This window comes from Corylus avellana, chromosome 3 (assembly GCF_965113065.1).
Source record: "Corylus avellana chromosome 3, dhCorAvel1.hap1.2, whole genome shotgun sequence".
NCBI lineage: Eukaryota > Viridiplantae > Streptophyta > Magnoliopsida > Fagales > Betulaceae > Corylus > Corylus avellana.
In genome coordinates this window covers 33,651,421-33,677,224 of record NC_142492.1, presented here as the reverse complement: position 1 = coordinate 33,677,224, position 25,804 = coordinate 33,651,421, and the positions used below count along the sequence as shown (strand labels likewise).

At 33.3% G+C, this 25,804-nt stretch overlaps 2 protein-coding genes across 4 annotated transcripts; both read left to right on the top strand.

Annotated features, from left to right (window-relative positions):
- Nucleotides 1-8: 8 nt before the first annotated feature.
- On the top strand, nt 9-3,898 carry LOC132173796 (RING-H2 finger protein ATL48). The gene is made up of 3 exons (XM_059585403.2): nt 9-191; nt 325-423; nt 3,546-3,898. Exons 2-3 carry the CDS (start codon nt 339-341, stop codon nt 3,716-3,718), a joined length of 258 nt encoding a protein of 85 aa, XP_059441386.1. The 5' UTR covers nt 9-191; nt 325-338; the 3' UTR covers nt 3,719-3,898.
- Nucleotides 3,899-11,468: 7,570 nt separating this feature from the next.
- Nucleotides 11,469-16,580, top strand: LOC132173792 (ubiquitin-conjugating enzyme E2-23 kDa). Of its 3 annotated transcripts, XM_088514261.1 has the most exons (9): nt 11,472-11,635; nt 11,953-12,248; nt 13,562-13,674; nt 13,829-13,902; nt 14,074-14,153; nt 14,628-14,742; nt 15,043-15,095; nt 15,372-15,500; nt 16,158-16,580. In XM_088514261.1, exons 4-9 carry the CDS (start codon nt 13,859-13,861, stop codon nt 16,289-16,291), a joined length of 555 nt encoding a protein of 184 aa, XP_088370387.1. In that variant the 5' UTR covers nt 11,472-11,635; nt 11,953-12,248; nt 13,562-13,674; nt 13,829-13,858; the 3' UTR covers nt 16,292-16,580. The 3 variants fall into 3 exon arrangements, with proteins under 3 accessions (XP_059441382.2, XP_088370387.1, XP_059441381.2); XM_059585399.2 differs by lacking the exon at nt 11,953-12,248 and having other exon boundaries at nt 11,469-11,635; nt 13,826-13,902; XM_059585398.2 differs by lacking the exon at nt 11,953-12,248.
- Nucleotides 16,581-25,804: the final 9,224 nt, after the last annotated feature.

Below are 25,804 nucleotides of genomic sequence, written 5' to 3'. Positions count from 1 at the left end.
TTAAGGTGCAATCCTTCTGTCCACACACTTTTCCCTCGTTAGATTTCAATCCCACCACAATTCATTTGCTCCTTCACCCGTAAAAGTCCCATATAGATATAAAGGACCAATCCCCAACCTGAAAAGCCCAATTCCAGTTGAGGACGATCCAGACCCGTATCAAAATATCCCACCGCTCCGGTGCTCAAAAGGTCAAAAACAAAACGACACAACAATAAATGCACATTTTGCAGATTTCCCGTCTTTTTGGTTACCTGCGCTTCGATAATCTGTTGGTTTTCTGGGTCTGATCCATTTTCTGTGTTGGTAAAATTATTGCAATAGGAAACAATAGTAATATGGAAAAGATGGGTGAGGCTAATCCCAATTTGGACGAGTTTTTTCCGGAGAAGAAGCGTGTCAGGAACCCTCTTGTACCTGTTGGTAAACCCATTTTCATTTTCCATAGCTTATTTGATTTGATTTTTTTATTTTTTTTATTGTTTGTTTCAATTCTTTTTTAATTTTAGTTTGTACATTAGTTGTCTATTTGGTTGTTGTGTTTGATTTTTCTTAATTTTGAGGTGATACTTAAGCTTTTTTTTTTGGGGGTCAATTTGGGATTTTTTTTCTGATGTGGGTTATGTAATGTTCATCTGGGTTTCCTTAACAAAGGGGAAAAAGAAACAGTTTTGTACGAGGTATTGGAGGAAGCTTATTTATTGGATTTAACAACCTCAGCTTAGTATTGATTAAATATTGTGGTGGGAATTGAGTTTGTGGTTCTAACAGAAATGGTGCAGTTGATGCAATTTTATCTGGTTATGGGATGGATTGTGTTGTATTGGCTGTGTTTGTTAGATCGTTAGGAATGATCTTGGCCATTTGGTAAATGTATCTCGATAATTTTCAGGCATAGTTGCTAGTGAGAATTTTTGGATGAATGAATTTTCATGTATACAAAACAAAGATATATCATACTCTAGTATTAACGCTAGAACACCAGAGAGCCTACAATACAACCACCCCTCACAAACAAATACAACTGAAACTGAATACAATACAGCCAGATTCACAAGCAATCAACCTGAACAAACCCTTCAAACAACAATACAGTCAAGCTGCTTTGAATTTTGACAAGATCCTTATATCTTGCAGGAGGCCAATCTCATTCTTTTCCAAGCATAACTGTAGACAGCTTAGCATCTATTTTACTCCTTGAATCATATACCCCCGAAAACCATATTTTTCCACCAAAATACCATTTGGATGCCATTTATCTAACCAAAGATGAATTTGAGTTCCATCCCCCACTTTAAACCTCAAGAACTTCTTTGCCATTTCTCTTATTTTCAATATCTTTCACCAACACTAAGAACAATTTTGTGTTACCTTTAATTGCCAAAAACGTCTACTCTTTCAACAAATTTTATTTAACCCAAGCCACCCCACAAGGAACCAGCTTTAGCAAAAAGGTTCCATATATGCCTTAAAATCACAGCCTTATTGCACTCCTCAACTCTTTTTAAACCCGACCCCCCTCATCCTTGGGGACACAAATTGAATCCCAAGCAATCTTAGCCTTCGCCGGACCTTTAGAAATGAAAGGCATACTTAGGTACCTAACTGGTAGGATGCAAATATTGGACCAGGAAATCTGGATACTATACAATACCGAAGATGACAATTGTAATCACTTATCTAAAAAAGAAAGGTGTATAGACAACCAAGAATCCCCTCTCCCCCGAGATCTTTTGTAATAACACCTCACAGTCCCCAACCAGAAGTTTTTTAGAAATGAAAGGCATACTTAGGTACCCAACTGGCAGAAATTCCTCATTTGTAAACACTCCGTTATTTGCCCCTTCAAACCCTCAGCAATCCCAGGATAATAGAAAGTGCTTTTAGAAGGATTAGGATTCAAACCTGAGAGAGAAGCAAACTTTTCTAAGACATTCTTGATGCACTGAACAGATTGTATTTTTGCCAAGGAAAAAATTAGCAAATTGTCAGCAACGCATAGGTGGGTCAGCTTGATGGCAGCACATCTAGGGCGAAAGCTTTAGGCATTACCACTCAAGAGTGTTCTATATAATTGGGTTGTGTTTTTCATTTGTGTAACTAAGTTCCCTGTTGATCATTATTTTTTATTTGAATATGTTTGTGAAAACACAATCATTTAGAATAGACATCTTTTTGTAGCAATGGTTGGGTCTTGTATATTAAGAGTCCCAAGAAAATTTATTTGCCATTGTGAAAGTTTAGTGCTTTGCGCATCAGAGTGCATGTAGCACCTTTGTGGCGTTGTGTCCTTCTTTTGAATCATATGTTGCCGTCCACATGCCTAAAGCAGAAGCACTGGATGAAAGATTGTTCCAAAGAGACTCCCTTCTCTCCATAAGCAACAGACACAAAACAACTTCAAGAACTAGACATAACTGAAACCTTACAATGCCGGACCTGATCCGACTTATTAATAATAGACACATCCAGCTCCTTAGGGTTCCAACAAACCCATATCCTGCCCCTAGGATGAAACTGGTAATTACAGATAGCCTTCCATTCTCTGGCCAAATTTCTCAAAACATAAATCGTTATTAACTTCCTTTACTTATGTTTCAACAAGCCCACAAAGGGACAGCTTGTGTTCTGAGATCAGCTTCCTGACCTCCCCCTGTTTCAAAGGGTAGTTGTGGCAGTCTTTGTTCCACCCTCTGTATGATTGGTTTTCTATGATTCAAGCTCCTGCGATGGAATGCACTGGAGATGGTTAATGAAAGAGTTTGTGGAGAAAGGTTCTAGTGTGGAAGTATAGGTGTATGAAGAGAAATGGTATTCTGAGGAGCTTCTATGAAGCTCTAGAGTTGGCCTTTTGGAAGATATGATGGGTAGGATTTAATCTGTTTCGTACAGGGTAGTATTTTGGTGTAGTAATGGTGCCTTAATGGAAGACTTCCAAAATTTGTTCAGGACTACCAATATTACTTTAAACCTAGATCACTGTGGTTTGCCAAATGGGTTGGGTGTTCAGTACACTGCATATTCTGGACGGGAAAATTATATATCTTTGTATACCTTTAGTTGTACATGAAAATGTGATATGGTAACTGTTGCATTCATCAACCCTTTGTGTTTGCTCTTGATGTCTCCAGCATGAAGAAGTGACATGCATCACCATGGCTGCTGCTTATAATACATGATATCCATCATTTTGTTTTTCCTATAACAGGTTTTCATATAAGAATGTTTTGATTTTGCCCACTTAACTCCTTTTCATGGGAATTATTGTTTTCTATTGGTGGCAATATTTGGCCAAAATTCACATGCTAGCATGCTTTTGGTAATTAACAGAACTAGGTTAATCAATATTGTTAACAGGTTGAACTAATAACTCGCATTTTTTTCTACGTTTTCAAACGATACACTTCGAAATGGAGGACCAAACTTCTTAACTTTAGCATGCGATATTGAGCTGCATATTGTTGGATGGTTAAGCTGTAATTTTTTTTTTCTTCTCTCTAATGAATACTTAGTATCTGTTTGTTTGATGGATGTAAATATTTCAGGTGCACTAATTACAGCTGGAGTGCTCACGGCTGGCTTAATAAGTTTCAGACAAGGCAATTCTCAGTTGGGTCAGAAGCTAATGAGAGCTCGTGTGATTGTACAAGGTGCTACAGTAGCACTCATGGTTGGTACTGCTTACTACTATGGGGGGAATCCCTGGCGACCAAGATAATTCTTCTGTAAACTGCTCTTGATGTTCTTGAGGGAGGAAAAAATAAAATAAAATAAAATAAATTCCATAACATTAAGCCTCCTCTCTTCTTCACACAAGTTTTTCCAATATTTTATGTGTTTGTCAGATTCTCTTAATTTCTCTCTTTTTCATTAAAATTTCATTTCTTTTTCAAGTTAATTAGTAAGACTCTTAAGAGTTGCATTATATCATGTTTATGTCTTAATCACAATTCTCTCAATACCTACCTATCTTGTTTTGTTGTAGATTACCCATTTGAAAGTAAAAGTAGGGTTAATTAGGTAAGTTTTGGTTTTGAAATTTACCCCTTTTGTCCAAATTAATCATCAAGTCTGACGAAAAAATAAGTGAATGGTCAAATGATCCATGATGTGTAATTTCGAGTTTTCCTCTTTTGTCTTATTACAAGTAAAAAAAAAAAAGAATTACTCACTATCAGAAGACCTCAACCACGAAATAAAATTCATTTGTCTTGAGGATATCCCTGCTTAATTTCCTCCCACCATATCACCCTATCACTCAGAACCAGCAATCCACACCCCACGTGGCCTTTCAATGCAATTGGTCACCCTTTTTAAGTAATAATGAATTTCTCCACTAATAGCCATTGATTGATTGATTAGTGAGTTGAGCCATCAAAAGATAAAAATTATCATCAAATCAGTATTAATAGAGTTAATTGTTCGTAGACATGTAGTACTGCAAAACATAATGGTATATTACTATATTATGATGTTAATTAAAAAATCACTTAAAATACAGAAGAATAGTGTTGGTCTTTCACTAAACACAATCTTTAATATGATTAGAAATTAGAGAAAAATAGCCAAAAGAATCGACAGAAAGCTTAGGTTTGGCCAAATAGTAGGACTGTATATGAGGCTGATAGCGCAGGGGAAAGAAGCTTATCCACGATCAATGGACACACGTACATTCTGCTTGCATCTTCATCCTCGTGACGTGGAGACCAAAATCCAGGGTAGGATAGCTGTCATGATTCAATGGAGCTAGGAATATATATTACGTACGAGGACAGAAAACTAGTGGCTAATATTCGCATGCAAAGCTGCCAAACACGTGTGTGTTGTGTAGCCCTCATTTCTCTCCACAAACCACTTACCCCTCACATGCCAGCTCTCTTCTCTCATCAACACTCCAAGTACTACTCTGTTTAAAAACCCTTCGACACTTGCACATTTCCACATATATAATCGCCATTGTTGAGCTCGAGAGTTGTCATTGATGATCATGGGTTTGCGTGCATGCGAAGATTTATGCAACCAAAGTGAGGATAAAATTATGGGAGTGAAAGTGAGAAGATCTAGAGGGAGAAGAAGGCAACGGGCGATTCAGATGAAGGTCCAGAAGCTCCAGAGGATTGTGCCTGGTGGGGATGGTCTCCAACCGGACAATCTTTTCGCTCAGACAGCAAATTACATTCTACATTTGAGGCTGCAAGTTTATGCATTAGAATCTATTCTCAGATTGAACCAGACATGACTTGCTTCTATCTCTCTTAGATTATATGTAGTGTAGTCCACATTATGGGTTATTGATATTTATTGTCTGACGTATTAGCTTTTATATATATATATATATATATATATAGGCCTCTTTAATACATTATTAGTATGATTCAATATACAACTTTGTTCTCAACATGGTATCATAACACGGTTCTGAATCACCTTTAATATTCTCAAGATTTATTTTCTATCTGTATATTATCTTATTACATATTAATATTCATTTTTTATATAACTAAGAATTGATCTCTTTTCCTTAAGGTTTCTTTATGAATTATTGGGACTAGCACATAACTCGCGCTATGCGCGGAATTCTTCTTTAAAATTTAAATGCATTTCCATCTTACTTTTCATATGAAAAAATTTACCATGCCTCTTTTAACGAAAAGATATACTAAAGGTTACACATCAGTATATTATTGGACATACACCTTTTTTTTTTTAAGTATACTATATATATATATATATATATATATATATATATATATATAAAAGCTAAATCACCCTTAGAAGTGCTTTAATATTGCGACATGCGACATGAACCCTTTTTATTTTAATGCTAAACTGGTTTTTTAAAGTATAATTTGTGAACCGGTTTTTTAAAAAACCGGTTCATTAAATTAGCATAATTAATGGTACTTAATTATATTTGAAGAGTTTTTCATATATAAATTATTCAATAAATTAAGTATTATTAATGTCAAAATCAAATAAAAAAACAAACAATACAAATTAAATTATATATTATTATGTTTAATCACTTTAATATGTATAACATAATATTATATGTTATAGTTGAATTAGATGAACTAAATGATAGGATGTAGAAACAAAATAGAAAAAAAAAAATTATTTCATTATTTTTGTTTTTTTAAATATATAATTGTATATTAATTGTTAATTGTATAGATTGTCAGATTTTTACTTAACATAATGATTAGGGGTATTTATTTTTTATTTCATTAGCAAATATAATCTTGTATTTTTTTTTTCTTACATATATATTATTAGTATATGTAGATGAATACATATTATTAGTTTATTCAATTATTCTTTTGTTTACACAAATTGGTATAAACTTTTAACTACTATTGAAAATATTCTGCCTGAGAATCAGTGCTTTATAACCAAAATTCAACCTTGTTCAGCTGAATTTGTATGAAATATAGAGAGAGATCGAGGAGTGTATGTTTTCATCTATCAGGAATTGAATCTAGAATTTACGAACTTACAAACCACAAAGAAAATTAAATATTTCGTTGTGTTTTTTTAGCCTTCTCTTAACAAACTCACACACACATATATATATATAACCAAATAATCATTACGATCATATATAACCCCTAACCCTAAAGGGGGAAAATACTAATGTTAAAATTAAAAATATTATGATTGGAAAATCTTCAAGTCATCGACAGGCATTTAAACCATATATCATATATGTATGTATGTATGCATAAAATAGCAAACATGTAAAATAAGTACATAATTAAGAACTAATCACATAAAGTATGTAGTTAATTGGAAGAATAAAAGTATGGAGGTGGTCCGATATCTTCTAATTAATGGTGCCTATATTAATTAATTAATTGGTGGTGGCATGATCATATCATATATATATCAACGTTGCCTCCAACGGTACTCCAGGGTTCAATCTGGTTTTGGTTTGTGGTCAACTTGATATACATAGAGATTAACAATTATTAATTGATCATCAAAGATCGATATATATATATATATATATATATATATATATATATATATATATATATATATAATTTAACCAATCCAACAACATAATCGAATTGATCTCTTTAAATTTGGAAGAAAAAAAAATCTTTTATGGAGGTTGAAATGCTTTGTTATTAGAATAGTTAAATGCCTTTGGGTTGTGGATGTGAAATTTATCCTAGCTTTCGAGTCGAGGAGGATGAGTATCGGCTTGTGGGTTTTGCTCTCAAGGCCGAGGAATAAGTATCGGCTTGAGGGTTTTGCTCTCAAGGCCGATGAATAAGTATCGGCTTGGGGGTTTTGCTCTCAAGGCCGAAGAATAAGCACTACCTATGCATTAGATGGTGTCTGTTTGATGCAGATCTGAGTTTTCAACCTGATATTTAGTCATAGGTTAGCGGATGCTGTGTTTTGGTTGATTTGGTCTGTTGTTGATGACTGTATCTTTAGCTTCGGCTATAATTTACTTCAGAACTTTTTGTTCTGTTTGTAAGAGCTTTAGGCTCGCAACTTTTATCAATGAACGAGTATGATATGTTTTTTTTTAAAAAAAGAATAGTTAAGTGCCAAAAATTTCCAATCATAATATTTTTAAGTTTAATACTCTTTTTTTTTCCCCGTTTTTCTTGTAGTCGAATGATTTTGTCCCAATCAACTTTCAGGACACAAATCCAATGGCCGAAACCACCCCTTTTTGGCCATTGGGTGGTCCCATTGGCCAAAATGGGGTGACCTTTTAATTTTAAATTTTATTAGGGTTTAATTTTTTAGGACATATGGCAATTTATTTGGCGACACGTGGTAGTTCGTTAGTTTTGGCTGACGGAAGCACTAAGTTTATCTTTTCCAACAAGTCAGGTAACATCTATGATACTATTTGAAACCGAGGTAAAAATAAAATAATACCTCTTGGTGATAATACGTGACTAGACAAATAAAAGTCACCGATGCATTATATATATATATATATATATATATATATATATATATGTGTGTGTGTAAATTTTGATAACCTTTTTTTTTTTATTACACATCATGTTTTGAACTAATCAATCTTTTATATGGCGTTGATCATGTGTAATGAATAGTACTCCACATATATGTCATGAAATACAATTCACCTAACAAAAAAAAAAAAAAAACGTGTGATATGTAAATGAAAATTTTGTGACACTTGACACATTATTTGAACAATTATAGTCATTAAAGTGAACATGAAAATGGAAGTCATTATTCAAACAAGCCACTGGGATAATATGTAAGATTTATTCGTGGTTAAGAATAGAAAGCAAGCAATTTTTGTTACCTCTAAGTTTTGAAGTACTGGAGGAAACCAAAAATTCCAACAAGATGGAGATAATGAAATTCATGATCTAAATAGATCGAGCAGGCGGCATGCAAGAACTACAAATCAAAGAGCGTATGTACTTTTGCTTTAGGATTTCTTTGTTCATTTCATTATGCGAGGAACACCGGTGGGGTTTCGCTTTGTGCAAACCAACGAAGAACTTGTGTTCTACTACCTTCAGATGAAGATGAACAGAGAGCCACTGCTCTCTGATGTTGTCACCGACTGCGACATCTACAGTGACAAAGAACCATGGAAAATATTCGACAACAACACAAAGATCATGGATGGTGAGAAGCTTGTTGGATTCAAAAAGATGTTCAGTTTTGAAGCCAAGGAGAAGGAACGCACAGCTATGCATGGCCGTGAACGGGCACTGGATCATGCACGAATTTTCTTTGGCAGAGGAAAAAGTTTTATATTCTTGCATGCTCTATTTAATTATCGATCGATGATGATTTTTAACGTTATTATATGTCGGTTTGGTTTGTAAAGAGAAACAAGAAACGCAAAGACGTAAATACCCAATTCTTGATCAATAAATCTGCTTTCTTTGCTCCTTGTTAATTAGTATTCATTAAATATTTGATGAATATAGTAGTAATAATACTCAACCCACTTATATATATTAAATCGATCTTTGATCAACTAATAAATGTTAATCTCTATATTTTTTCAAAAAAAAAAAAAAAAATTGTTAATCTCTATATATATCAATTTGACCGCAAATTAAACCAAAACCAGATTGAACCCTCGACCGTTGGAGGAGACGTAGATATAAATGATATGATCATGCCACCACCAATTAAGTCTTAATCTCTAATCCTAGATTAATTAATTAATATAGGGACCATTAATTAGAAGATATCGGACCCCACCTGTCTCAAAGTGGTAGCTCAATTGATTAGAGACCACGCCTCATAAAGCGGGGCACTAGTTCGAATCCCCCTTCTCTTCTTGTGTGGACATGTCAAACAAAAAAACAATTATTGGACCCCACCTCCATACTTTTATTGTTCCAACTGTGTTTTACATAATTAGTTCTTAATTATGTACTTATTTTACATGTTTGCTATTCTATGCATGCATACATACATATATGACATATAGTTTAAATGCCTATTGATGACTTGAAAATTTTCCAATCATAATACTTTTAAGTTTAACACTAATGTATTTTTTTCCCTATTTTTCTTGCAGTTCAATAATATTGTCCTGTGTGATGTCAAGAATACTTCCTAAACGGCTAAATGATCCCTAAATTATTTGAAGAAGAAAATCAACACCCAAAAAGGAGGCGAACCAAAGATACACTACTTTCTCCAACTCTACACGATTTGGAGGCCTATCTACTGGTAATGCAACTATATCAATACTTATCTCCAATATTTTAACACGTGATTAGCAAAAGCATATGATTTAGGAGTACATGATGATTGATGATGATGAATATGATTTTAATTATAACACGTTGATGATCATATATTATACTAATCGCTAGTCTTTCATTGTTTCCTTTTACGTGTTTGATTTAGGGTTAGGGTTTATATATATATATGTCAGTTTGTAAAGTGAATGCTAGAAAAACACATAACATACGCAATATTTAATTTTCTTTGTGGTATGTGAGTTCGTAAATTCTAGATTCAATTCTTGATAGTTCTTGTAAACAAGACACCAAATCTATGAACAAGGTTTTACATATGCATTCGAGTTCGGAGACAAGTAGAATGGTTGTAAGTTCTATTGAGTTTGTAATCTAGATTTTTTTATAGTGATTTCTTGAGTTTGGCTATTCCGGAAAAGTTTTACTTTTAAAAAGATTTTTAAAAAGTTTACTCTTCGTCACCAAAATATTTGTGTCTATATTATTTACTACTTACATGCTTCTTATTTTAATTCCGCATTACTTTTGATTTACAATATCAATAATTATGTATTAGAGATGAGAATGAGTCCAAATCATAAAATATGTTCAAATAAATCTGTAACATGCAAGAACTCGAAAGCAAAGAACTTTTGTACATTCGTTCGCTTTAGGATCACCGTTGGGGTTTCATTGAATTAATATCGTTGTTAGTGGGAAAAAAACATAATTAATTATATAAATTTGATCGTTGGTAATTGTTACATGTATATATGCATTTCAAAAAAAAAAATCGTAAAAGAAAATTTGACTTAGAAAGAGAAGAAGAGACTAAACCAAATTGATGGGTGTAGAAAATAAGCCCAGGTCCAAGATTCAGCCGAATTTAAAAGCCTACTCCTACAAAAGCCCAAATACTCTAAGGGAGCTTAAAATAAAAGACCTTCTCTCTCTTCATACCGAGACAAAATTATTGACTTGACCGTCAAAGGCTCTCTCGCTAGCTGCAGCCCGCAAGGTAAAACTGTTTCAATAATTTTACAAGTAACTCGTAAACCAATTCGAATATAGGATCTGACATACATGTTTTTATTAAAATAACAGTATGTGTACTATAGTTTAAGCAACAGTTAAGATTGAATCTCAAAGTTGCATTACTTTTAAAAGTTGTTAATAGGAGAGAGAAAATGAAAAGAGATTTTTAGATATTTAATCTTGACCGTTGCTTAAACTATAACATACATACTGTTATTAAAATAACAACATATAAACATACAAAATCTAACATCATCACTACTATGCTGGCCAAACCCATCTTAATGAAGGCCATACAAAGCCACAAAATAATTTTTGTCTTGAACCAAATTGATGGGTATTGAAAATAAATCCCAAAATCCAGTTAAAGTAAAAGTCTACTGTTATAAAAGCCCAAAATACTTTAAAGGAGCTTAAAATAAAAAACTCTCTCTCTTATAATGCGACAAAATTATTAACTTGACGGTCGAAGGCTCTCTCGCTAGTCATGGGTTAATGCCGTTTTAATAATTTTACAAGCAAATATAAAAATAATAATAATAGTAATAATGATAATAAAAGAGGAGAGTAGTAAAGCTAATTCTTACTTAAACCAAAATGACGTAGACCTAAATCATACAACCACGAACTAATTAGACTACCGCAAAGCTTGTGGCCACGTGCATTACTGCGTTTCCAACGCGTGGCTCTGAACCTGTCGAAACTCAACCCCTACTCTCTCTCTCTCTTCCTCTGTGTATATATAATAAATGTGTTACCGTCAATTTTGCTTATGAAATTTCCCATTTTCCCATCTCTTTTTTTGTTTGGTTCTGGGGACTTTTCCTTTCCGATCAGAAAGCCAAGCTTCAACCCGTGGCATTTGCTCTACTGAAATTGAGTGGCAAATTGTAAGATAGTTTCTCTTTGTATTTTCGCGCATTTTGGCAGGAACCAATCAAATGGTGCAATATTGTATATTGGGTATCTCTGGATTTTCTTATGGGTAGTCCATAGATCTTGTTGTGAGAGCAGTTTGTGTATAATCTTAGAAATTTATGGAACTGTTGGCTTTGATGATAAATATACCTCCACCAACTTATTTTGTTTCTTTTTTAAATTTTAACGTATTAGTCATAATGCGCTAGTTGTTTGCTGATATATATAACTGATGGAATCTGAAGATTTTATTTGAATATTGGACTGAAATGGTTTTTTTTTTTAATAGAAAGATTCAAGTTTTGCTGTTTGGCCCTTGTATCTCTGTTGGTGCAGATGGAGCATGTGGTTGTGAATTGAGTGGTTGCATTGTGCATCAGACACTACTTATTGCCTTTTCGGATCATTTCTTGATGGCCCATGAGACCGTTTGATTCTTTAATTGTTATTGTAATGTGAAAAGATATATTGTATCATGAGTGTTATTTCTCATTTCAGTGGGAATCGGAAATCGAGCAAGTTGAGGCAATTTCAACTTTTTTGATTTAAAATTACAGATTTTGACTCTACATATGTTACATGAATGTAATTGTCTTTTTGAATATTCTTTTAGTATTACTTTTGATAGCCTTATTGTCATGCCCTTGATTGGAAATTAAAAGAGGAATACACTTGGTGATCCATGGAGTTTTTGGAATGATCCTTGACAGATAACGTGTGCTACTGCATCATTTTGCTGCATAGGGGCTAAATAGTTGTTTGTTAAATAGACAACATAAATAGGCTAATATATAATGTGTGACGACCAAATAATAATATAGGTACATGCTCTTATGAAAGGAAGATAACTAGTTTGAACTTGATATGGAGGCATTTGAAGGGCAATGGTTCTAGATTATATAATGCTAGATATATTTGTTCAAGGAAAATTTTTGAAGAGCTCTTCAAAAGAAAAACCACTCTAAAGGCACTCAGCCACAACAAATTTCACTATAGGTGAAAAGTATTACATCTTGTTTAAATACTCATAAAATCTTTGTAGACTCAAAGCAAGGCTTGTAAACCTACGAGTAACGCACTCGATCTCCACTCCAAAGTAGGTCCAATACCTTGGCCTTCTTCTATTGTGACTTGCCACGAACTAACTCGTTTGAGCTCTAGAACTCTTGCTCTAATGAACTTATCAGCCAAACCCCAAGGCTCATAAAGAATATTTTATAGTGGTTTGATAATAAGGAGAGAAGCAAGAAAGGTTAAGCTCAAGAAAGGAATACTCTCTCTCTCTCACTCTCTCTCTCTCTCTTGACTTAAAAAATTGTGTAAAGCATAATATTTATAGGTAGGGAAACAATTTGGATTAAACAAGGAATCCTATTTAAAACAAAATTAGAATTCCCGTAAACTCACTCGAGCGACTTTTGAGCAAAAGTTGAGCAAAGTTTCTATTTGGTCTTTCTCAAGCGAGAGTCGAGCAAAGTTTTTGTTTTTGCTTGTTTAACCTCTGAACTTGCATACTCTAGTGTGGGTCAAGCGAGTCTTCATAAAGTACAGGCTTTGAACCAAATTTCAAACCAGACTCATCTCTTACTCAACTCTAACTCAATACTATCAATTACAGTCTAAATCACCCATGTTTTGACACTGGGATTTGCCGACACAAATACAAAAACCTAACAATGGTGATTTCCTTTGTGATATCCTTCTGACTGTAGACTTGCCCATCTTGAAAGTTTAACAAAATGAAGGCATTAATGGTGGAATTTTAACTATTTGATATGGCACTGTTTTGTGATGTCCGTGGTTTATTGAAGAAAATTCTGTTTTTTTAAGCAGATTTAACTGATCTTCTTATAATGTCTTGATTTGCTGATTTTTTTTCTTTTTCTTTGGATCTACAGATATGTGACTTCCTTGTTCCTAGTTTAAGCTGTTGAGCAAAATTTGAGGTTTCTGATACTTCAGTTCCTGCTTTTCCATCTCTAGAACATCTTGTGAATCTTTGCAAAGACCGGTATGTGCTTATTCTCGTACGTTAGACTATTCTATGTTCAACCATTTTGTATCTCCGAATATTGCTGAACACAAGTGTATGTTTAATTTTATTGAAGTTAATTCTTTAATAAACAATTGGAGAAGCTCTGAGTTTCTTTGTTGGATCCTAGCAGGTTGGGGAGTTTTAGTTTATAGAAACTAAGATGTCTTCTCCAAGCAAGAGGAGAGAGATGGATGTCATGAAGTTGTGAGTTGCTCAATATTGTTAAATCTCCTTGTGAAGTTATATTTATGCTCTTTACCAAGTTGGCCTTGTATCATGAGTTTTATTTCAGGATTACAATTACATTTTCACTTGCTGAAGTTATGAGTGATGATCATCATTGTGGCACCTCTCACATGTGTTAATGCTGTCCAGGATGATGAGTGATTATACTGTGGAGACGATAAATGATGGACTCAATGAATTCAATGTGGAATTCCATGGTCCAAAAGAAAGTACTACCCTTACTCATGCTTCTATGTCCTCATCATGTGTTGTACTTCTGCAATTGTTTTGATATGGTCTCTCTCTCTCTCTCTCCCCCTTCCCCCCCACCCCCACCTTGTGGGTGCATAGTAAGATTGAATTCTATGAATGAATTCAGAATTTACTTGCTGATCAATCCTAAGGAATATTAATTTGGCCAAGTCCTTGAAAACTTTATGGTCTGTATGCGTTTAAATATTACAGGAGAAAATAGATGACCTTTCCTTATAAGTTGCTAAAGATCCTTAATATCTATCTCACCAGGAAACCTTTGTGTTCCTTGTCCAATGACCGTTACTTAATGTGTGCATTAGCCATTATCGTCCTGTTGTTGATGGCCATAGACATACAGGGCTACATGATGCTTAGAGATAATGGAAAATTTAATTTAATTTCAAATTCTTGATAAGGTTTTGATCCTTATATGACTGTGATGGTTTCAGGCCTTTATGAAGGCGGGGTTTGGAAAATCCGTGTTGAGCTTCCTGATGCTTATCCATACAAGTCTCCTTCTATTGGGTTTGTGAACAAGATATACCACCCAAATGTTGATGAGCTGTGAGCAACTTATATCTTAAAAAGCAATCTCATCTCTTATCATTTCCAACTAAACTCTTCTGCCCTAGTAATATTTTAACTGCTTGAACAAAGCAGATGGAAGACTTGGTCGTATAAAGATCAGTTCTATTACAATTTAAAACACGCTGGCTAGCTACTTCTTGAGAAGCATCTACTAATGACAATATGATTGCTTTGCTGATTTTTTCCATAAACAGTTGAAAACTGACTTCTGGTAATATTCTTTTAAGATTGTTGTCAAGAAGGCTGACTCTGGTTTTTTTATTTCACCAATTGCAGATCTGGTTCTGTGTGCTTGGATGTTATTAATCAATCTTGGAGTCCAATGTTTGGTAATCATCAATTATCAACTTCTTTTTTTTTTTGAGTAAAAGCTTCAACTATTGTGTAGGTTATTTTCTACAGGTGTCTTTGTTCATTGTTTTCATGTGTTATGGTCCCCATTTTCTCCTTCCCTGGTTGGAATCTGTTACAATGTTCATGAACAATCTTTTTGTATTCTTTTACTCTTGCACAAGTCATCAAACTATCTCTCTTTATTTCTCTCTATACGTTCTGGATTCAGTTGGATTCCTCATATAATATACCCATGGTTTCTGCTTCCACAGATCTGTTAAATGTATTTGAAGTTTTCCTTCCACAACTCTTGCTTTATCCAAATCCTTCCGACCCACTTAATGGTGATGCCGCATCATTGATGATGAAGGATCGAAAGCAGTATGATCAGAAAGTAAAAGGTGAAAATTTGATTACTATCTAATCTTTCTTTTTGCAATACTCAGTTTTCTTGCAAACCAACTTCAAGGAATATCTGAAATTTTGCAATTTGGAATCACTATGCAGTGGCACAGAGGGCTTCCTAGAGGGTAATACATGACATTTTTTGTGTGAAATGAAATTTAGGCTGATAGGATGATTTAGGACTGTCTAATATATCTTGTTCATTTAATTAGTATAAGAGAAAGAACATAAAAAGTAGACAAATATGGTGGTCTGACTACAAATCTCCTGACGAAGGCCCATCAAAAGGTGTATCAGCAACTTTCTGCCTGTGGCCCTGATACAAGATCCTTCCGAGATTTTTATTGTTTCATTAACTATTTTAATATCCAAGAACTTCAATATTGAATTTATATTCCACAATAAGTTGGCACTTCCTAGTTCAAAGAATAGGAGAGGGGGAATCCTTTAGTCATTTAAGTATCATTAAAATGTATGCTTCCTAACCCCTAAGGGTGCAACCTACTAGTGGTCAATGGACAGGCTTGGGATGAGCCATAGAGTTGGACATCCTGATTTTAGCGGGTGGGGTGGTGTATTTGGGGATTACTCTCAATTATACAGTGAATGCCATATCTGGAATCATGTAACGATTCCACTTTTATTTGTAACAGAATACTGTGAGCGATATGCAAAGAAGGAGGCTATCACCAATCCCACAGCTGAAATGGAGAGTAGCGATGAGGACATTAGTGACGAAGAAAGTGGTTCTAGCGACGATGATATTGCTGGACATGCCGACCCATAATGAACCGGGTGTGCTTCATTCTCTGATTTTAAAACCATCTTTATAGCAGCCAGCAGCAATGAAATCCTATAATATACTAAACTCTTCAATTGTTACTAGTTGTATGATGTTCTATTATTTGCTTGTAGAAGAATCATGGTTGTATGATGCTATGCTATTTGCTTGTAGAATCATGATTGATGCCGGATATTTCCATTGTGACACCTGTACTGATATTTAAAGATACAGGGGATGAAATGGAAAACAAAGAAACATAAGGAATCCACAAGTTAATCCATATTTTTTTACTTATGTTTTCTTATAACCAAGTATTTGTTAGTTCTTTGGCCAGCTTATCTTCTTATGTATGTTGAGGTTGGTGCAAGTATTTTTGTATGTTTATGTTAAGGACCTAACAAACACTCCAATAGGAAATAGGAAATGGTAAGACCATCAAAATTAATTATTCCTTTGCAAAATTATTTCAAAATAAAATAAAAAAAATTTATTTTTTTTAGTTTTGAACCCTTCAAAATTATTTTTCTAGTTCTGCCCTGGCCTCATAGGTCATAGGCAGTTGGCTTCTAATTCTAGTTGTCTACCTTGTAAGAGAGAGAGAGAGAGAGAGTGAAGAAAAATTCCAGTGAAAAAAAGAAGGATGAATTGAAAATTGTTGCACACATAAATCAACACCGGGTAAAAGAGGTTTCTGATGATGTAATTGAAAATTCAATCTTGCATGGTAAGGGTGAGGGGGAAGAAAGAACCACGAATTAGTATGCAATGCGAGAGAGTATTTCAAATCAGGGATATATTGAAGGACAAAAATTTCCTCAAATCTAGTACGGAAGAAATATTCTCCAACTCTTTTTTTTTTTTTTTTTTGAAATTCTTCAACTCATTTAAAATGGTGCAAAGTGTCTATAAGCATTTAAAAATCACATTAAAATTTTTAAGGTCATTAATAGCAGTTTACAATCTAAGGTTAACCTTTTTTATTATTATTTTTTTTTACTTTTTTTTTTTTTTATGGTCAGAACTAACGTTTAAACAAATACCTAACGTCGGCTAAAAAAAAAAAAAACTTGGAGAAAAAGAACACCTAACGTTGTTTTCTCACATCTAAACAAGGTTAGAAAAATTTAGTAAACCTAAACAAGGTGAAGTTAAAGAGTCATGACAGAAGCATACCTTTTTCTCCATTCTCTATTTCTCAAATTCTTTGCATATGCGGCTGAAAGACTCTTGCTTTAGGAGAAGAAGGCATATGTGATTGGAATTTTTTGGCATATATGTGAAAACTGCTATAATATTAATGTACTTTTCTTGATATTTTAACAACTGAGTATTCATGTTTTAGATAATAATTTAATTAATTTTAATCTCTATTCACTTATCTCATTAACAGATAGTTATCTAACATTTTGAATTTTTTTTAAACTATTAATTTATCCCATTAACATTGAGTTATCTAAAGTTGTTGTATTTTTTATTTTAAACTATTCATTTATCCCATTAACATAGAGTTATCTAATGTTGTTGTATTTTTTTTTTTCCTAAGCCAACAATAGGTCTTCATTTAAACGTTAGTTCTAACCATAAGAAAAAAAAAAAAAAAAAAAGTTCCAAGGGGTAGCTTAATGGGCTGAGGACCACGCCTTATGAAGCGAAGGTCACTAGTTCGAATCTCCCCTCTTGTGTGGACATGTTCAAAAAAAAAAAAAGTTAACCTTAGTAAACTGCTATTAATGACCTTAAAAATTTAATGTGTATTTTAAATGTTTATAGACACTTGGTACCATTTTAAATGGGCTAAAAGATATTTTCTCCATATCGGTTTGAATGAAATTTCTGTCCATTGAGGAATAGGTGGTGAATTTTTCTAAATTTTATCTAATTTATTTTTGAATCTATAGGACCACATGTGAGGCTTACAAATTCAATAGTAGATTTAAAAAGGAAAAAATCTACATATCTTCTTTAAACTACCATTTAATTGACAATGTTTCTTTCAAACTTTTTTTTAAAAAAAAAATGCTTTCAAACTTTAATTGGGACAATGTCTCCCAAATTACCAAAAAAAATTGACAATATCCCCTAAAGGTCAGGAAAAAGATAAAAATTGCTCTAAATTTTTGTCAATAAGATAAAAATACTTTTATAAATTAAAAAAAAAAAAACAAAAAAAAATATTTAATTGTTTTCCTTGCAAGGCACATCCATTAAATAATTTATATTGTTTATGAGGCCATAAAGAAAATTTACTGAGACACCAAAGTCTCCCACACCACACACATATATACACAAATCTAAAAATCAAAATCTAACGATCTCTCTCTCAAATTATCAAAATCAAAATAAAAACTTAGTTTTTAAAACACTACTTAGCTTAAATTAATAGGAATAAATGGATTTAATTTTTAATTTATATTTTAACATAATTGGTAATTTTGCATCCCAAGAAAAGAGAATAATAATTTTTAAGTAAAAAATATAATAAAATATAAAAATTAAAATATATTTTATTCAATTAATATTATAACATAAGAAAATGTTTCACTTAAATTTATCGTCTTAAGCTTCAAAACCCATCAAATTGGCCTGTTCTAGAGAGAGATTGTAGCAATTAATTTGTGAGAGAGGGAGGTTGCGGTTCAATTGCAGCTTGAGCTATTTGTGTAAAGGGTTAAATACTAAATATTTTCCTGGGGTTTACTTACTTTATTTTTTTCTCTCTTAGGGTTTGATTTTTATCACTGGAGGTCTCTATGGTTTTGAGAATAGACCAAACTAATCCTCCTGTCAACCGTTAGTTAACTTGACAGAACTCCACATAGACCAATCAAATGTTGACACGTGACACCTACTTAAATTTTTTTTAAATTATATATATATATTGGGGGTGGCTCTTGGCCATTCGAGCCACCCCCAGTACCCACTGGGGGTGGTTTCGGCCAACCCCAATGTTTTTTTATTTTTTATTTTATTTTTTACATAGATTTTTTTAATTTTTTAAAAAAATTAAGTATGTGCCACATGTCAACATTTGATTAGTCCACGTGGAGTTCCGTTAAGTCAACTGCCAGAAGGACTAATTTGGTCTATTATCAAAATCATAGAGACCTCCTGTCATAAAAATCAAACCCTAGGGGGAAAAAAATAATGCAACTAAACCCCATGATGGTATTTAGTATTTAACCCTTGTGTCAGTGGCGGAGCCACGTTGCTCTTTGAGGGTGCCGTGAGATTTAAATTTTTTTTTTTTTTTCCTAGCACCCCCATCTGAGCCTAACGTGAGGTTTCAGACCTCTTTTGAAGGCAAAATGAAAATGGAAGACAAATATTCTTGGATATAAAGCACATAGAAGAGGTTTTTAGTAATTTTCTCCAATAAATTAAAGTGGCACAGTTGGCAAAAAATTCTCCTTCGCTACAAAAGGTTTCAAGTCGTTTATTGGTTTCCAGGATGAAGAACTCAACCCAATTAATTTTGCAGCAGTCACTGGTCAGCTTTGGAACTTTTGACACTTACAGCTTTGGATCCAAAAAAATGCTTATAAATTATTTAAAATTGACGATATATGTATGATTACGGAGAAGTATTATTCTCTTAGATTTTTCTAAGTATGACAAAATTAATTTGAGATATATGTGCTTGTTGATCCAACATTACAAAATTTGTCTTCCATTGCAGAATTATGCCAAGGATTGGCAAGACAAAAAAATCAAAGACAAACTATCCTATTGATAGATTAATTCGTCTTATTTTGACTCTTCCAGTGTCTACAGCAACTACCAAACGAGCATTTTCAGTAATGAAAATTGTTAAAATATGACTTTACAACAAAATTGAGGATGATTTTTTTTGCAAATAATTTTGTTCTCTATATTGAAATGGAAATTGCTGAGAGCTTCGATTTAGATTCGATACTTGATATTTTGTACTTCTAAGAGACCGTAAAGTGCAGTTCTAGACACTTTTTTTTTTTGTATTTCTGTCTTTCTGATATAGTGCCGACATGTTATATTTCTAATATATCAATTTAAGTATACATTTATGAACTTTTATAGATATTTTTTTGTGATGCATATATTGTGTGAATTACCAAATTTTTAGGGTGGAAAAAACTTTTAGGACGCCAAAAATTTTTTGGCGCGCGGCACCCCCAATATGAAATGTCTAACTCCGCCACTGCCTTGTGTAAAATACTTTGTAGTAAAAGGCATTGCCTGGTATTGTTGGCTCATCTCAGATTACTGGTCGATCTCAGAGAAGGTAAAGCAATTCTTGGTTATATAATATATATCGCAAATTTCCTTCATTGTATGTGCATTTGTTTAACAGTTGAGACAAATTTTACCATTCTGAGAAGGCCATCTTGATTCTTTATTCACTGCCGAAATCCGAATGAGTTTTGCTTCATTGAAGCAGGCATGTCTCTTTGATTACTGTTGGCTCATCTCAGATTACTGGTCGATCTCAGAGAAGGTAAAGCAATTCTTGGTTATATAATATATATCGCAAATTTCCTTCATTGTATGTGCATTTGTTTAACAGTTGAGACAAATTTTACCATTCTGAGAAGGCCATCTTGATTCTTTATTCACTGCCGAAATCCGAATGACTTTTGCTTCATTGAAGCAGGCATGTCTCTTTGATATTTACTTTTTACAATCCTAAGTATCGTGTATCTATTGATATCGAGAAGCCAACATAGAAGGACATGGCATTCAAAATGTGACTCTTTCAAAGCACTGGCTCCTGATCGATCATTCTAGACGCCACTTTTATGTCTTTTGGCTCCTTTCTATGAGTACTTACTGCAAGTCACATTATAACCTTAATCAGCCTCTTACACTTTCTTCTTGTTCTGCCATTACAATTAGCCAATCCCACTTGATAAATAAGGAAAGCATAGAGCCATTTGCACAAAAATCTGAACTCTCCCATAGGAAGATGGACAGAATTCCCATCTGGGTACTCCCCATTTTGATCCTTGTCATCACTCCAATGGCAATTTCACAAGAGGAGGAGGTGAAGCAGGCGTTGTTCAATTCATGGACAAACTCTCACCAGGAGGAAATGCACAAAGAGATGGCAACTGGGGTTGGAACATGACTTCAGATCATTGCAACTGGGCTGGAGTGAGTTGTTATCCGCACAGTAATTCTGTGTGGCAAATAGGTATTAAAAAATCCAGTCTCAGTGGAGTTTTTTATGCCAGTTCTGTTTGCATGGCGAAGGATCTGCTTATTCTCAGCCTGAAAGACAACACAATACATGGAACAATAGGAGAAGAGATAGGAACATGTAAGCAGCTGACTCACTTGTACTTAAGTGGGATCAACTTCTCTGGTAGCCTTCCTGATTCTCTCTCACATTTGGGTAACTTGAAGAGGCTGGAGATATCTGACAATAACTTCTCTGGTGAGCTTCCTGATCTGCCTCGGATTTCAGGGCTCAGAAACTTTCTAGCTCAGAATAATAATCTGCGTGGAGGAATACCCAACTTTGATTTCTCCAACTTTGATCAATTCAACGTCTCCAACAATAATTTCAGCGGTCCAATTCCTGATGTCCATGGCCTTTTCACTGCAGACAGCTTTTTGGGTAATCCTGGGTTATGTGGAAAACCACTATCAACTGCCTGTCCCTCTGCTTCTCCACCACCTACAGTGAAACAAAAAAGCATCGTCAACTAACTCCACCTGCCAGTAAAAGAAAGGCCAGGGAACAAACATAGAGTGATATAATGTTACATACACTATATTACATTATCAAACATTCCCTCTTCTCTTCTTGGTCCTTTGCAAATTGTATTTCTAACATTAGTATTACTTTATCACCCTTTTTTAGCTGGAATGCTTTGAAAGTGTTTAGATGTGCCAACTTTCGTGCACATGCTTTAGCAAAGTAGGCCGCTTCCAATCTTGTTTTTGAAAGCATTCTCATACGGTCTCTCATTCTCTCTTCCATTCGGACCAGAGGTGGAAAAAACCCTCCCATATAGCCTTTTCCTTTATTCAATTAAAAAAAAAAAAAAAAAAACACCTTGTGTTTGTAAGAGTTGAGAGCACCTTTAATTGCTCATAAGAGGTTTCTGACGATGTAATTAAAAATTCAATCTTGCATGGTAAAGGTGAGGGGGAAGAAAGAACCACGAATTAGTATGCAACGCGAGAGAGAATTTCAAATCTGGGATGTATTGAAGGACAAAAACTTCCTTCAATCCAGTCTGGAGGAAATATTCTTCAACCCATTTAAAATTATGCAAAGTGTCTATAAGCATTTAAAAAACACATTAAAATTTTTAAGGTCATTAATAATAATTTACAAACCAAGTTTAACTTTTTTTTTTTTTTCTTTTTCTTCTTCTTATGGTCAGAATTAACGTTTAAAAGAAGACCTAACGTTGGCTTAAAAAAAAATCCTTTAGAGAAAAAGAACACCTAACGTTGTTTTCTCACATCTAAACAAGGTTAGAAAATTTTAGTAAACCTAAAGAAGGTGAAGCTGAAGAGTCATGACAGAATCATACTTTTTTTCTCCATTCTCTGTTTCTCAAATTCTCTGCATATGCGGCTGAAAAACTGTTGCTTTAGGAGAAGAAGGCATATGTGATCGGAATTTTTTGGCATATACATGAAAACTGCTATCATATTAATATACTTTTCTTAATATTTTAACAACTGAGTCTTCGTGTTTTGGATAGTAATTTGATTAATTTTAATCTCTATTCAATTATCTCATTAATAGAGGGTTATCTAACATTTTAATTTTAATTTTTTAACTATTCATTTATCCCATTAACACTGAGTTTAGAATATCCCATTAACATTGAGTTACCTAAAGTAGTTGTATTTATTTATTTTAAACTATTCATTTATCCCATTAACATAGAGTTATCTAATGTTGTAGTTTTATTTTTATTTTTTTCTAAGCCAACGTTAGGCCTTCTTTTAAATGTTAGTTCTAAGCTTTTTTTTTTTTTTTTTTTTTTTTTTTTTAAGCCGATGAACGTTTGTTCTAACCATAAGAAGAAAAAAAAAAACGTTAGTCTAACGTGTAACCAAAAAAAAAGTTAACTTTAGTTAGTAAACTGCTATTAATAACCTTAAAATTTTAATGTGCATTTTAAATGCTTATAGACACTTAGCACTATTTTGGAAAATGATCATCTCCATTTCAAATTCCCTCAATTTTCTCCAGTTAGTGCATTTAGAATGGCAAAATTGTCCAAATTTTTTTGAGGTTAAATGTTTTGACAACACTATCCTTCTAAATGTACTAATTCGAGGAAATGGAGGGGATTTGAAATTAAGAGGATCATTTTTCTCATTTTTTAAATGAGTTGAATGATATTTCCTCCCGACCGGTTTGAAGGAAATTTTTATCCACTGAGGAATACGTGGTGAATTATTCTAAATTTTATGTAATTTATTATTGAATATGCAGGACCACATGTGAGCCTTACAAATTCAATAGTAGATTTAAAAAGAAAAAAGTCTATATACCTTATTCAAACTACAATTTAATTGACAATGTTTCTTTCAATTTCTTTTTTTTAAAAAAATGCTTTCAAACTTTAATTGGGAAAATGACCTTCTTTCTTAAACGAATGTTGCAAGGAAATTGAAATTAGCACAACCTCACGTTTAAAGAACAAGTGTCTTTGGTTTATTCATATGCAGACTTTTAATTTTGTGGATTAATGATGGAGGATTCTTGTAGTTGCTTTTCTTTCAAAGTATCATAGATAGTAATAACAAAAGCAATCCAATGTCTTTCTCCAAATATCATAGGCCACTCATGTAAGCTTGTCGTGCATTATAAAAAACAATTCCATCAATATAACAGATGGCCAGAGGGGGGTGGATGCATCTGGTTTGGGCTTTGGATGGCTCCCCGTTTCTCGAACAGGGGATTGTCTTGTACCCGCATGTTGTTGATGCCTTCTTCATTTTGATTACCGAGTACATTTTAGGAGTGAAAAGTCGGACGGTTAATAATCGCTAATCGCAAATTACTTTTGAAGGCGATTAGGAAAAATTGTTAATCGTATAGACGGTTACGGTTAGTGGTTTTAGGTTTTAAAAAAACAGCTAACCGCTAACCATTAACCGCCTTTATGTATATTATAGAGTCCTCCTAAAATCTTTCCAAATGTGATGTAGTATTTAAAATTACCAATAGATCAAAATTCAATAATGATCATCTCAAAAATAACAATTAGGATTTTTTACATGAATTTTTTACACCAACTAAGATTACACATCAGCCCTTACTTCACATCATACTACTACAGTAAATTAACCTACTATTGCTATAGTAAATTAACATAATTTCTTATATCCCCAAAAATTTACCACGTGTGTAACCCTTCCTCATCTTCATTTTCCTCAGCCGCTTCACAGAATGCGACCGTCAAATTCTCGCAAAATGCTCCCAAATCGAGGGGAGGAAGATGAAAATGAGTGAGCGTTACGCAATGAGTAAATTTTTAGGGATATAAGAGATTATGTTAATTTACTGTAATAGTATGACGTGACAAAGTAACCGATTTTGTTAAGTTACTTAACAGAAATTGACTTTAGGGAATAAAATGTTATTTTGGCCTACTCTGAGGACTTATCAATTATTTTTTATACTACATAGAGTGATTTGTAATTTATGCCAACTACATGGACCTATAAATTATTTTGTATACCATAGGGAGTGATTTGTAATTTAGACCAACCACATGAATCGATTTTGCATATATATATCTACACATTAAACAACCTCCTTTTTGTGTTTATATATATATATATATATATATATATATATATAAATTTAGAAATGATGTCATATGTAGTATTATCATATTACCATATAAACGACGGCTTTTTTTTAAAAAAAAAAAAAAAAATTGAACTTTTTATTTATTTATTTATTTTTTTTAAATTTATTTAAAAAGCGGTTAGTGGTTATTAAGGTTATTAACCTCCTTGGCGGTTAGTAAATTTTATTAACCGCTAACCGTAACCGCCTTTTCACACCTAGTATATTATGAGAAAGGTTGTCGTACCTGGTTGCCAAATTGTTGCCTCTCTTGGCTGTTTTTTAAAATACTAGCAGCAGGTTTTTTTATTTTTTATTTTTTATTTTTAATTTAGAGAACAAAACTATTTTTTTATTCTCTATCAAAATACACTTTACAATAACTTTCATTACGTTTCCATATTCCATTAAAATATTGAGAAGTGCTAGGGAGCCAAACAAATGAACTCAAAATTTTTTTTAAATTGACGTGGCAGACAAGAGAGAGAGAATTGCATTTTTTAAAAGAGATATGCTATAGTGCAATAAAAAGACCATTTTTTGCCCATAAAATTCCTAGGTGGCAAGAGGTCATAGCCCATCAGTGGGTGGGGCCACATCAACTACGGATGGAGCCTATGACCTCTTGCCACCTAAGACTTTTATAGGCAAAAAATGGTATTTTTATTGAACTATAGCTTTTCTCTTTTTTTAAAAAAAAAATTTAAAAACCC